The sequence below is a fragment of the Rhinoraja longicauda genome, chromosome 6, assembly GCF_053455715.1.
Source record: "Rhinoraja longicauda isolate Sanriku21f chromosome 6, sRhiLon1.1, whole genome shotgun sequence".
Classification (NCBI taxonomy): domain Eukaryota; kingdom Metazoa; phylum Chordata; class Chondrichthyes; order Rajiformes; family Arhynchobatidae; genus Rhinoraja; species Rhinoraja longicauda.
In genome coordinates, this window is record NC_135958.1 from 80,675,184 (window position 1) to 80,689,974 (window position 14,791).

General features: G+C 45.0%; 1 protein-coding gene across 1 annotated transcript in view; it reads right to left on the reverse strand.

Moving 5' to 3' along the window:
- The window catches only part of LOC144594664 (uncharacterized), a 104,623-nt gene that overhangs the window by 66,779 nt on the left and 23,053 nt on the right, over nucleotides 1-14,791 (reverse strand). Inside the window, 8 exon segments of the mRNA XM_078401485.1 lie at nucleotides 832-998; nucleotides 2,327-2,501; nucleotides 3,553-3,813; nucleotides 5,146-5,286; nucleotides 6,835-7,032; nucleotides 8,110-8,238; nucleotides 8,826-9,490; nucleotides 11,155-11,532. Of these exon segments, the coding sequence (XP_078257611.1) occupies nucleotides 832-998; nucleotides 2,327-2,501; nucleotides 3,553-3,813; nucleotides 5,146-5,286; nucleotides 6,835-7,032; nucleotides 8,110-8,238; nucleotides 8,826-9,490; nucleotides 11,155-11,532 (2,114 nt within the window).

Consider the following 14,791-nt stretch of genomic DNA (forward strand, 5'->3'; position numbering starts at 1 on the left):
ATGCTGTGTCTTTCACTGATCAAGAGGGTAACTTTTTTAATTGTATATCCATGCACGATTATTAATGAACTCTACATTACTTTTAGAGCCTAAAAAGAAACTTTCAATCAGTATTGGAGAATACAGTTGTATAAGACGTTGTTGGTGAGACCGCATTTAGAATATAGTGTTCAGTTCTGGGCACCATGTTATAGGAAAGATATGGTCAAGCTTGAAAGAGTTCAGAAAAGACACAAGGATGTTGCCAGGACTAGAGGGTGTGAGCTATAGGGAGAAGTTGAGTAGGCTGGGTCTCTATTCCATGGAGCGCAAGAGGATGAGGGGTGATCTTATAGAGGTGTACAAAATCATGAGAGGAATAGATTGGGTAGATGCACAGAGTCTCTTGCCCAGAGTAGGGTGAAGGGGAAAAGATTTAATAGGAATCCGAGGGGTAACTTTTTCACACAGAGGGTGGTGGGTGTATGGAACAAGCAGCCAGAGGAGGTAGTTGAGGCTGGGACTATCCCATTTTTAAAGAAACAGTTAGACAGGTACATGGATAGGACAGGTTTGGAGGGATATGGGCCAAGCGCAGGCAGGTGGGACTGGTGTAGCTGGACCATTGTTGGCCGGTGTGGGCAAGTTGGGCCGACAGGCCTGTTCCACACTGTATCATTCTAATAGCAAGTGCAAATTGTACGAATACTTCGAACCAAAAGTCAAAATAACTCAAATGGCTCAGAGCAAGTCGAACAAAAATGTTCTTAAGGAGACGCAAGGAATGGTAGATGATTGAAACTTGAACAAATTTATATAACTTGATCACTTAGCTCCAAAAGATTCACTGACCTGTGAGTGTTTCACCAGATACTCAAGGAAAGTGCCATGTCCTATGGCAACAAAGCCCTTCAACTTGAAATGCTCAGCCAACTTTTTCTCCAGCCGAGATAAATAGACCAGACTCAAATATCCAGTAACAGAAGAGAGATTGTTCTGCAAATAGTCTCTTACAGATCCTAAAGACCAAGGGAACAAACACAGATAACAACACTCAGATTTTCCATATCATGGGCAACAATATTCATGCAACTACTAGGCCAGGCAGAGATGTACAAGAACTACATTGATCAGCCATGATCACATTGAAAGGCGGTGCTGGCTCAAAGGGCCGAATGGCCTCCTCCTGCACCTATTGTCTATTGTCTACACTGATCAGCCAAAACATTATGACCACTGACAGGCGATGTGAATAACATTGATTATCTTGTTACAATGGCACCTGACAAGGGGTGGGAGATATGAGGCAGCAAGTGAACAGTCAGATCTTGAAGTTGGTGTGTTGGATGCAGGAGAAATGGGCAGGAGTAAAGACCTGAGCGACTTTGGCAAGGGCCAAATTGTTCTGGCCAGACGACTGGGTCAGAGCATCTCTGAAACGGCAAGGCTTGTGGGGTGCTCCCGGTCAGCAGTGGTGAGTACTGACCGACAGTGGTCCGAGGAGGGACAAACCACAAAACGGCGACAGGGTGTTGGGCGCCCAAGGCTCATCGATGCACGAGGGCAACAAAGGCTATCCCGTCTGGTCCGAACCGACAGAAGGTCTACTGTGGCACAAGTCACAGAAAATTTTAAAGGTGGTAACGGGAGGAATGTGTCACAACCCACAGTGCATCGCACCCTGCTGCGTATGGGACTGCACACGGAGGACCAACAGCATATTCGGCAGGTGGTCATAATGTTTTGGCTCATCAGGTCATAATGTTTTTGGCTGATTGGTGTTTTTCAGTTCATTACAGGGTTATGGGTGGTGGGACCACAACATCCAGAAACGCCTGCATTACTGCACAGAGGAAGGGGAGTGGCGAATGTTTATGCATAGAAACATAGATAATAGGTGCGGGTGGAGGCCATTCTGCCCTTCGAGCCAGCACCGCCATTCAATATGATCATGGCTGATCATCCACAATCAGTACCCTGTCCCTGCTTTCTCCCCATATCCCTTGACTCCTTTAGCCCCAAGAGCTAGATCTAACTCTCTCTTGAAAACATCGTGAACTGGCCTCCACTGCCTTCTGTGGCAGAGAATTCCACACGGATTCACAAGTCTCTGGGTGAAATGCAGGAAGAGCGAGGCTGTTAATCTGTCCCATCTGAAGGCTAATATATGCAACCGAAATGTGCTGTATCGAGGTCCATTATTGCCAGGGCTTACTGTACTCTAATTCTGGATTTATTCTCAAGTATTTAAAAAAATGAAAAACCCATTTGGCCTCTCCTTTGACAGCTTGAAGACAGATGATATAATGCAATGTAATTGCACATGCCGTCAGCCACAACAACTCACCTTCACTGGGAAGTGGAACCTCCCTGTCTCCCGCTCCGTTGACGGCCGGTTTACTCATTTTCTCTTTGGCCACCAAGTCCTGAGGAATATCCAACGAACCACAGCAAATGGCCAGTTGAAAGAGTGATCGGGCCAAACGATTATCACCCACCTTCATCAGGAACTCCTGAATAGACTGATCATTAACAATAAAATTATAATTATTACCATTGACTGTGGGTTTTGGAGTTATAAGGTCATAAGTGATAGGAGCAGAATTAGGCCATTAAGCCCATCAAGTCTAATCCGCCATTCAATCATCTCTCCCTCCTAACCCCATTCTCCTGCCTTCTCCCCATAAACCATGACACCCGTACTAATCAAATAATCTATCCATCTCTGCCGTAAAACTATCCACTGACTTGGCCTCTGCAGCGTTCTGAGGCAATGAATTCCACAGATTCACCACCCTCTGACTAAATACATTTCTCATCTCCTTCCGAAAAGAACAGCCTTCAACTCTGAGTCCCATAAATTTCTCTGTAAATATTGACGCGTTCCACAAAATTAAAAGCAGGAAGAACAGGAGGGAATGTCGAGATACGAAAATTGAAAGTATCCAGAGGAAATACTTAAATAGAACAATAAAACAAATTTGGTCATGAGAGTAATGAGCTGGGCACATCGCTCAAAGGATCAAGGCTGAAGAAGGGTCTGCTGTCATTTCTACATGGTGAAACCAAAATGTATAAAAATGGCCTTTATTAAAATCTGACAATGTGTACTTTAGCCACATGTGATTTTTTTCTAATTACAAATCTCAAATTGTGGCGTACAGAGGCAAATAAATAAATGATGGGTCTTTGGCCCAAGCAGTCACGGTGGCACAGCAGTAGTGTTGATGCCTTACAGCGAATGCAGCGCCGGAGACCTGGGTTCCATCCCGACTACGGGCGTTGTCTGTACGAAGTTTGTATGTTCTCCCCGTGACCTGCGTGGGTTTTCTCCGAGATCTTCGGTTTCCTCCCACACACCAAAGACACACAGGTTTGTAGGTTAATTGGCTGGGCAAATGTAAAAATTGTCCCGAGTGGGTGTAGGATAGTGTTTGTGTGCGGGGATCGCTGGTCGGCACGGGCCCGGTGGGCCGAAGGGTCTGTTTCCATGCTGTATCTCTAAACTAAACATTACGGTGGGCACTGTATAAATGAAAGGGCATGTAACATATGGAAACATTTCATTGTTACCTTCGTCATCTTTCCGCTGAAAACCTCGGACGCGTTACTGAAAACTTGGAGCACGGCCTCTGCAGCTGTGTTGGAGGCGTACTGCTTACGGAGGTCCAGGCACCCGGAGGTAGAGTACAGCTGTGGCCCACGAGCAGGGTCAAGGAGATTCCTCTTCACCTTGTCCATCCGACTTTGCACTTCGACCTCTATCTCCATCTGAATGCGATTCCTTGCCTTTTCCAAAGCATCACGTTCACTGCATGCTGATTTTGTCAATGTCTGTTAATGCATTAATTAGAGAGATATTTATTTTCATTTATGTAATTTATCACGTCATTTATTTCCTTCACTTTCAGGGACACTGTTCCTCTCCTTCTGTTCAATCCCTCCAGACATGTCAGTCAGCACGCCATCCGTCAACTGACAGAAATGATGTCTGTTTCACTGCAGTTCTGCAGCAAATAACTTAAAAAAGTGTGCAGCAGTAACTATCTGTATTTTACCTCCTCCAGAGTTATTGCCCAGAAGCTTCCAGCATCAATGACCTCTCCCTGTCCCACCCCGGTCATTCCCCCCCCTCCCCCCTCCCGTCCAGCAGAAGGTACAGAAGCTTGAAAGCGCACACCATCACTCAGGAACAGCTTCTTCCCCTCTGTTATCAGGCTTCTGAACGGCCCTTCCTAAGCTAGGGTACTGTCCGATTCACCTCTACCCCATTGGACTGTCACCTACAATGCTGAGAATTATATTCTGCACTCTGTATCTCCTCGTTTGCTTAATCTATTGTACTTGAGTTTGACGGTTGTATTTATATATAGTATTATCTGATCAGATTAGATAACATGCAAAACAAAGCTTTACACTGTGTCTAAACTAGCCCTAAACCTTGTCACAGGTGCAGCAGTGGAATTACTTTTTTGCATACAGTTCAGTAAACATTGTTCTATACATAGCCACAGTCACACTCAAATACAAGAACGTGAGAACAGTAGGTTACACTGTGGTAGTATACCGAATAGTGAAAGGCCTGGATAGAGTGGATGTGGAGAGGATGCTTCCACTAGTGGGAGAGTCTAGGACCAGAGGGCACAGCCTCAGAATTAAAGGACGTTCCTTTAGGAAGGAGATGAGGAGGAATTTCTTTAGTCAGAGGGCGGTGAATCTGTGGGATTCTTTGCCACAGACGGCTGTGGAGGCCAAGTCAGTGGATATATTTAAGGCAGAGATAGATAGATTCTTGATTAGTACGGGTGTCAGGGGTTATGGGGAGAAGGCAGGAGAATGGGGTTGGGAGGGAGAGATAGATCGGCCGTGATTGAATGGCAGAGTAGACTTGACGGGCCGAATGGACTAATTCTGCTCCCATCACTTATGATCTTACATAAGTCACCACTTTGGAGTCACACCGCCCTCTTGTACCTTCAAGTTCAAAGTTGTTAAAAATGTTAAGAGCCTTAACCTGGCAGCACCGTTTTCATGGTGTAGAATGTCATGGGTCTACGATTTCCAATTTTGTGTCATCTATAGAATTGGTGACAAAATCGGATGGGACAGAAATCCATTACCATCTAAAAAGAGAAAAACGTAGTGAATAATGGAAGAGGAACTTACTGATATTGAGAGGCCGATGCTGGTAATTCTGATTCCAAGATCGTAGGGTGAATCGCAGTGAAAACGATCGGCTAAGTGTTTGATAAATTCGGCCAAATCTATTTTACATCCTCTCAAGTTTCTTTTATAGGTGTTGAGGCTCTGCGACAAGATGGGGGGGGGGGGGGGGGGGGGGTGGAGAGAGTAAATTACACGATGCCAAAACCAACTCCACGTAATCTATATCGCTCCGTATCCATAATGTCTACCCAAACCACCAATGTATCTGCCTTCACCACCACCCCTGGTTCCAGACACTCACCATCCTCTGTGTAAAGCAAACTTGCCCCCAAGCATCTCCTTTAAACGTTGCCCCGCTCACCTTGAACCTATGCCCTCTTGCCTTCGACACTTCGCTGCTGGGGAAAAGACTCTGACTGTCTACGCTCTCATAGTTTTATACACAGGTGCTTCCCATGGGGTTCCGTTCCGAGAAACCCATCGGAAACCGAAAGTATTGGAAGTCGAGATGCATTGTAATACACGCGATCACGTGGCCGGAAGCGAGGGGCGGGTCGCCACCGTTTGCACCTTCGCAAAGTCGAACTGTCGCAAGTCGAAACATCGTAGGCCGGGGAGCACCTGTACTTCTATCAGGTCTCTCCTCAACCTCCGGCGATCCACTAAAAACAATCCAAGGCTGTCCTGTAGCCAACACCCCGGCTTCATGCTAGTAAAGCACCTCAGCACTCTTTCCAAAGCCTCCACATCGTTCCTACAACGGGCAACCAGTACTGTATGCAATACTGTCGCAATGGGCAGCACAGAGACGCAGCGGTAGAGCTACTGCCTTACAGTGCCATAGACCCGGGTTCGATCCTGACTACGGGCTCTTGTCTGTACGTTCTCCCCATCACCTGTGTGGGTTTTCTCCGCGATCTTCGGTTCCCTCCCAAATTCCAAAGACATACAGGTTTGTCGGGTTAATTGGCTTGGTATAAATATAAAATTGTCGGTAGTTAATGTGCGGGGATCGCTGGTTGGTGCGGACTCTGAGGGCCGAAGGGCCTGTTTCAGCGATGTATCTCGAAACTAAACTACTCCAAATGCGGCCTAACCAAAGTCCAATCAATCTGTGTCATGACACCCTGACTCTTGCAACCAGTGAAGGCAAGCATTCCATGTGCTTTCCTCACCACCAGCTACTATTGTTATTTTCAGGGAGTTATAGACTTGGACCCCAAGATCCCTCTATATGTCAATGCTTTTAAGAGTTGCCATTAATTGTATATTTTCCCCTTACATTCGAACTCCCAAAGTGCAACACCTCACACTTGCTCAGATTAAACCCCACCTGCCATTTCTCTGCCCATTTCTGTAGTTGATCAATAATTCCATTCTATACTTTTGACAGCCTTCCTCAATTTATACACATATGTATATACACACGCACACATATATTCATTTTTAAGAGATGTGTGTGTGTGTATACGTGTGTAAATGTAGATACACACATATATGTGCATATATATACACACACACAAAAAAAATTTTAATAGACAGACAGATAATTATATAAAACAAACATTACATTGATGCACAAAAGGTGTATTACTCAATTCTAAATGCATGAACCTGGCTTATTCATAAGCAGGATTTCACTCCACATTGCAGATGAATCTTACAGAGTAAAGATGCCATGTTTTGTACCTGTAAAATATCCACAGTCTCAATTTCAAATATATCTTCATCCTTCAGCGACGAAGGCACTTTGAAAATCCTGTGCACATGAGGCAGCTTGCACAAAGGCCCAAGGTTCAGCTCCTCGAAGTGTTGCTTGTTCTTCAGCGCTGCCAGGCACTGGCTCAGCTCATAGAGAGTGCAGACACATCTGATGCTCTCAAAGGCCTAGAGGTGAGAAACATTAAGTTCCATCTTTTAAAATAAACATCAGGGCGGCACGGTGATGCAGCGGTAGCGTTGCTGCCTCACAGCGCCGGAAACCCGGGTTCCATCCTGACCACGGTTTGTTTGTCCGTACTGTGACGCCGTGGGTTTTCTCAAGAACCTTCGGTTTCCTCCCACACCCCAAAAACGTACAGGTTTGTAGGTTAATTGGCTTGGTATACATGTAAATTATCCCAAGTGTGTGTAGGATAGTGTTAGTGTGCAGGGATCGCTGGCCGTGCAGACTCGGTGGGCCGAAGGGCTTTTTATGCACGCTGTATCTCTAAACTAAACTAAAGAGTAGCAGCTGAGGCCGTGCGCGTGGACTGGAAGCAAGCACCCTGAAGCAGCAGAGGAGTGGCGGAGGACACCTGGCCAGGCCGACCCTGCAACGCCAAAGGGCCTTCATGGTCAGGTGAAGAACCCTGCAGTTACAACTGAGACTGTAAAATGTCGCCAAATCTGGCGACTCTGTGTACTGACTCAGTGTACTACTGCTATACACTTGTATTGTATCAGAGATGCGTACCTAAGAAGTATCTAAGTGTTTATGTATAGTGATACTTCATAAGATCATGTGAGAGGAGTAGAATTAGACCATTTGGCTCATCAAGTCTACTCCGCCATTCAATCATGGATGATCTATCTCTCCCTCCTAACCCAATTCTCCTGCCTTATCCCCATAACCCCTGACATCTGTACTAATCAATATCTATCTATCTCTGCTGTAAAAATATCCATTGACTTGGCCTCCACAGCCGTCTGTGGCAATGGATTCCAAAGATTCACCACCCTCAGACTAAAGAAATTCCTCCTCATCTACTTCCTAAAAGAACGTCCTTTAATTCTGAGGCTGTGCCCTCTGGTCCTAGACTCTCCCACTCTCTCCACATCCACTCTATCCAAGCCTTTCACTATTCTGTACGTACTGGTACATACTGTACTTGTACTGAATTTTGTACAAAAATGAATGTGATTGTACCTTAGTACATATGACAAATAAAGTACCATTGTATTGTACTGCAAATACCATTGTACCTCAATGAAAGTGATGATTTCACGCTGTGTTTGTCGAAGCTCTCGAATGGCAGGCAGTTTAATAGGATGCCAGATGCCAAGGCTTTTCAAGTTCAATACCCTGAAGTGTTTGCAAACTCTATTCATAACCTGTATTAAAATAAAACAGACAATTAAAAACATGCAAGTGCTGGAAGTCTGAGATTAAAACAAATGAAGGGCATATTTGGCAGGTCAGGCAGCATTTAAGGTCATAAGCGAAAAGTAGAATCAGGACGCTCGGCCCATCAAGTCTATTCCGCCATTCAATCATGGCTGATCTATCTCTCCTTCCTAACCCCATTCTCCTGCCTTCTCCCCATAACCCCTGACACCCGTACTAATCATTTGTGGAAAAAGAAATAATGTTTTCAACATGAAATGTTCCCAAATAATGTTTGGAACAAGCTGCCAGAGGAGGTTGGGACTATCCCATCATTTAAGAAACAGTTAGACAGGTACATGGATAGGACAGGTTTGGAGGGATATGGACCAAGCGCAGGCAAGTGGGACTAGTGTAGCTGGGACATGTTGGCCGGTGTGGGCGAGTTGGGGTGAAGGGCCTGTTTCCACACTGTGTCACTCTATGTCTTTGTGTATATGAACGCATGTAGGCAAGAGTATCTCTGTTTATATAAAATGATTCTTTTCATTTTTACCACAAGCCAGTAAAGATGCTGGTGTCCAGAGTCTCTTACCTTCTCTTCAGTTACGTACTCCCTCTCGGCAGCCAAAGCACGAATAAACTCTTCAGCCCGATCGTTCACATCTTCCAAGTTGACTTGCCTGCTTCCACGTTCTACAAAGTTATCGGAGGCCAATGTTTCTTGCTCCTGCATGACAGATTTATGCTCCTCCCTCACTTGCATTAAGTAACTTTGGGGATATCGATGTACCGACCTTTTGCTCTTCATCTGCTCCCCCTTTAGCTGTCTCAGTTTCTCTTTTGACACTTTTGTGCTCAGCGCGGGAAAGTCATCCGAGGACACGGACGACTGTGCCGGGGAGGCTGAGCGCTGCCTTGCCCATACTGAACCATGGCCATTTTGAGCGACTGTGAATGATGCAATGGGCTGCCCTTCAGGATTTGCGTTACCACTTGGGGCCGTGTGGACGGAATTGGATGTGGACAAAGGGCTTCCCATTGCCGTCCCCTCCTCCTTACCATTTTTTGGTCTTGCACCTAGATCAGAGCAGCTCTGCAAAGGTGTTGCTGACTGAGATGGCAATCCTGCCGGGTAGTTTGAGGAAACAAATATTAGTTGTTTATTAGGTGTACAAACTGATGGCAAAAACATCAAGGGTCGTCCAGAGTTCAGGTTACTCGTTCGAACAGTCTGCAATCCAGGCACTGCAGCGCGAGCTGAAATACACAGAGAGAAAATAAAATCAGCTTGGGTTTGATTTACCTCAATTCAATGGCAATAATATTCAACTTTAACCAAATGACACTGGTAACAATTCCTTTCAGACTGAAGAAGGGTCTCGACCAGAAACGTCACCCATTCCTTCTCTCCCGAGATGCGGCCTGACCTGCTGTGTTACTCCAGCATTTTGTGTCTACCTAACACTTCCTTTTACATCCATCTCAGGATGTTGCAAAGTATTTAATAGTTAATGAGGCAGTACGGTCAGTGATATGGGAGATTAGGGTTCTGCAAATTCCAACACAAGGATTTGGTGAAGATGCCCAAGGAGCAAATGCAAATTGCATACAAAATGTACAGGCAGGAACTGCAGATGCTGCTTTAAACCGAAGATGAGACACAAAGCGCTGAAGTGGCTCATGTCTGGACAGAAGGAATGGGACTGAAGAAGGGTCTCCACCTGAAACGTCACCCATTCCATCTGTCCAGAGAGGATGCCTGTCCCGCTGAGTTAGCATTTAGTGTCCATCAAATGCAAATTGCAATCAGCCCCCAGCTAAAGAAATCTGTGTTTCCCCGAGGGCTTGGCGCACACACACTGAACAGGAAGGAGCGAGCTGATACGAGCGAGCACTGCAGTTAGCCAACAATTCTCTGCAAAATATGCACAAGCTGTGGTTTGATGGAGTTTGCGAATACTCAGAAGGCATTCAATAAAGTGGGCAGCAGGGTGTCGTGGCGGGTAGAGCAGCTGCCTTACAGCGCCAGAGACTCGGGTACGACCCTGACTACGAGTGCTGTCTGTACGGAGTTTGTACGTTCTCCCTGTGACCTGCGTGGGTTTTCTCCGAGATCTTCGGTTTTCTCGCACACTCCGAAGACGTGCAGGTTTGTAGGTTAATTGGCTTGGTATAAATGTACAATGAAAAAAATTGTCCCTGATGTGTGTAGGGCAGTGTTAGTGTGCAGGGATCGGTGGTCGGTGCAAACTCAGTGGGCCGAAGGGCCTGTTTCCGTGCTGTATTTCTAAAAACTAAAATAACACTAAAGTTGCACAGAGCAATGGCTGGAGTCATACTTTGCACCAAGGAAGATGGTTGTTTAGGTTTACTAATGTACTGTGTAATGAGTACAATAATATGTGTACCATGAAAGCTTTGTGTTGCATGCTATCCAATCAGATATTATATATAAGTGCAATCAAGTCAACGACAGAGCAAAGGGGAAAGATATAGTGTAGAATATAGTTCTCAGCATTGTAGTATATCAGATCCAGAACGAGGAGGGATGGAGAGGGAGGGGAAAAAGCAAGGGTTACTTGAAGTCAGAGAAATCAATATTCATACCGAAGGTAGACGCAAAATGCTGGTGTAACTCAGCGGATCAGGCAGCATCTCTGGAGAGAAGGAATGGGTTTCCCATCCTTCTCACCCATTCCTTCTCTCCAGAGATGCCGCCTGACCCGCTGAGTTACTCCAGCATTTTGTGTCTTCCTTCGATTTAAACCAGCATCTAGTTTTCTTTCTCTACATATCAATATTCATACCGCTGGGTTGTAAGCTGCCCACGTTAAATTGCTTTATATCCACTGACTGCATGCAAATACTATTTCACACAGGATAATTTTTAATTAATATTAACAATTTAAAAATGGAAGTACCTTGCAGCTGTGATGCTGTGGGAAACGTCTGAGGACCAGAGAAGTTTTTGAATGCAGTCTCCATGCTTGTCACACCTGCAGCCGGTGTAGTTGCTGCCAACCCTACTTTAATTTTGTCCTCTGTATCTTTTGACACCCCACTGGCTTGTGTGGACTTTAGTTTGGCCACTCTGCCTAATCCTGGCACATTAACGAAATCTAGCACATCATCCATGGACTTCAGCAGCTCCTTTATGTTAGTAAATCCGTAAGTGCCGGCTTTTAATTTCCGCTTATATTTCTTGCAGTAGCATTGAGATAAGGCGGCTTCGGGAATGCCACCAGGCTCCGTCACAAAGAGTTCCAATAGCTGACTTCTCAGTTGCTCCATCAGTTTAACTGCAGAGAAAAATAGTATGCTCAATTATATATTAAGGAGTTTTATTTAATATGTAGAAGTATATAATAATCAGGTGGGTCGGCAATCTGTATGGTAAATCATGATGACACCTGTACTAACCTGTACAGGGCTGCACCCACCTGTCCGGGTGCAGCCCTGTCGAGGGAAGTGCCCTGTGAGAAAAGTGCGAGTCTTTGACTGCGAGTCTTCGGCGAGGAGGCTGAGGTGAGGAGGTTACGCTTGTTTTGGAACCTGATTTGTTTTTTGACACTAAAGTAATGGCGGACAAGTTGGTGCAGTGTGTTTCCTGCGGGATGTGGGAAGGTAGGGACACCGCTGGAGCTTTTGGAAGCTACACCTGCAAGAACTGTGTCCAGGTGCGGCTCCTGAATGGACGTGTGGCGGAGTTGGAAAAGCAGCTGGATGACCTCAGGGCCATCCGGGAATGTGAGAGTTTCCTGGATAGGATCTACTGTGAAGCTGTCACGCCAAGGGTCCAGGTCGAGCGAAGGTGGGAGACTGTTTCAGGGGGGAGCGAACGTGGACTACAGGAAACAAGTACACCCTATTGGGAGCTGTCGGGGCAGAAGACGCTTCCAGTCCGAGCGGCAGACATGTTGGCAGCTCTAACCCAGGCCCACTCCTGCACCTATTGTCTATTGTCTAATTAAGAATCTATCTATCTCTGCCTTAAAAATATCAGTTGACCGGCTCCACATCCTTCTATGGCAATGAATTCCACAGATTCCCCACCCACTGACTAAAGAAGTTCCTCCTCACCTTCTTCCCAAAGGAACGCCCTTTTATTCTGACTCTCCCATTAGTGGAAGCATCCTCTCCACATCCAGGTCTATGAAACTAGCTGAATCATTCGAGCAAGGCCAAAAGAGAAGAAAGCTGGTGTTCTTGACAACATTACACGTGGGTTTTGAGGCCATTTAAACATGTTTTTCAGCATGAAGCCATTGAGCAATCATTAAAGAGTTACAGAAATCACAACCGACTCAATATGCATTATTTGATGAACTATTACGAAAGCTCAAACCAAAGTTGACCAATTTAATCCAGATATTTATAATCTGCAATTACGACATTGAGAACCAAGACTGGAACTTCGGCCAGGAAATATTTGTTTGTAGATTGTTTATACAGAAATGCATTGCATTAAACAATGCTTTTGAATTTCTCGTTACAATCATTGGAGAAACACATTTGGCCATGTATCTGTCCCTTGTTTGAAGTTGCCGTATCATTTATGCTATTCGCCTCAGTTACAGTAAAGACAATATCTGACCAACCACGCTGGAAAGCGAGCACACAGAATCGTTTTAAAAACAAAAGCTACACACATGAGAACTATCTGGCTTCAATGGTATTATTGTAATCAAGCCACACTAACAGGCCAGTCATTCCCAATGATTAAACCATACATGAACAAAACCATTCCTGAGTTTCACATTAACACTCTTCCCTGCATTAGATAAGTATGTCATCAACACCAGGGGAGAATATAAACCATTTTGATTTTCCAGATAGATACACGTTATTTAAAAATATTTAAATTACTATACAGCCTAAAAATACCTAGAAAAATGCTACGATTTGTTTATTTGTATGCCACAGAAAACACAAATTTGTCAGTGAAACTGCAGCCACAGCTAGCCTTTAAGATTAACGTTTACTGAAGTCAACGAGCTACATGTTTTTGTGCAGCATCTGGTTCTGACTTACCATACAAATGACGTACACACTCAAGAGAGAATAAGTATACTCTTCAGCTCAGCTCATGGGCAAAACTGGAAGAGATCACCGCTCTCCTCAAAATGCTCCTCTTAATAACACTGTCTGTTTTTCACCAGCTGAAGCCCGGGCCAATGGGCAGCCCCAGAGTGTAGTGATGAAACAAAACTGAAACTGATCAGGCAGCAGAGCAAAGAGCAGGAAATGCTTGTAAGACTTGAAGATGAAAACAATACTGAAACTATTTTGTCCCCGACATCATTCTTACTGTGAAAGTATTAAACTTGTTCAAATGATAAAATAAGGGGATTTTGGCAGGAAAGCAAATAAAGCTAATAAAAATAAAAATATACAATTTAATGCAAAAACACAAGAAAATAGGAGCAGAGGTTTCGCCCCTACCCTTCATAGAAATAGAGAAAAACAGGTGCAGGAGGAGGCCATTCGGCCCTTCGAGCCAGCAGCGCCATTCAATATGATCATGGCTGATCATCTAAAATCAGTACCCGTTCCTGCTTTCTCCCCATAGCCCTTGTTTCCTTTAGTCCTAAGAGCTAAATCTAACTCTTGAAAACATCAAGTGAATTGGCCTCCACTGCCTTCTGTGGCAGAGAATTCCACAGATTCACAACTCTCTGGATGAAGATGTTTGACCTCATCTCAGTCCTAAATGGCCTACCCCTTATTCTTAAACTGCGTGGACCCCTGGTTCTGGACTCAATTGCACACAATACTTCAGATACGGTCTCACCAGGGCCCTGTACAATTGTAGTAGGATCCCCTTGCTCTTAAACTCAAATCCTCTCGCAATGAAGGTCACCATGCCATTAGCTTTCTTCACTGCCAGCTGTACCTGCATGCTTACTTTCAGAGAACTGATGTACAAGCACAGCCAGGTCTCATTGCATCTCCCCTTTTCCTAATCTGACACCATTCAGATAATAATCTGCCTTCCTGTTCTTGCCATCAAAGTGGATACCCTCACATTTATTCACATTATACTGCATCTGCCACGCATCCGCCCACTCACCCAACCTATCCAAGTCACCCTGTAGCCTCATAGCATCCTCCTCGCAGCTCACACTGCCACCCAGCTGTGTCATCTACAAACGTGGAGATGTCATATTTAATTCCCTTGTCTAAATCGTTTATATATATTGTAAATAGCTGGAGTCTCAGCACTGAGCCTTGCGGCACCCCACCCCACCTATCTGCCTTCAGTCCCAACAGTTTCCTAACACCATTTCCTGACCAATGTGGATTTCCTTCAGTTAGTTTTCCATTCCCACTAGGTCCTTGGTCCCCTAGTATTTCTGATAGACACAAATGCTGGAATAACTCAACGGGTCAGGCAGCATCTCTGGAGAGAAGGAATAGGTGACATTTAAGGTTGACTGGAGACTGGAGAAGTCTCAACGCGAAACATCACCTATTCCCTTTCCACTGTTACCCCCTTTGTGTTTTTCCAGCGGTTTGCTTTTTTTTAACCCCCAATACTTCAATCTATCAAATATTTAT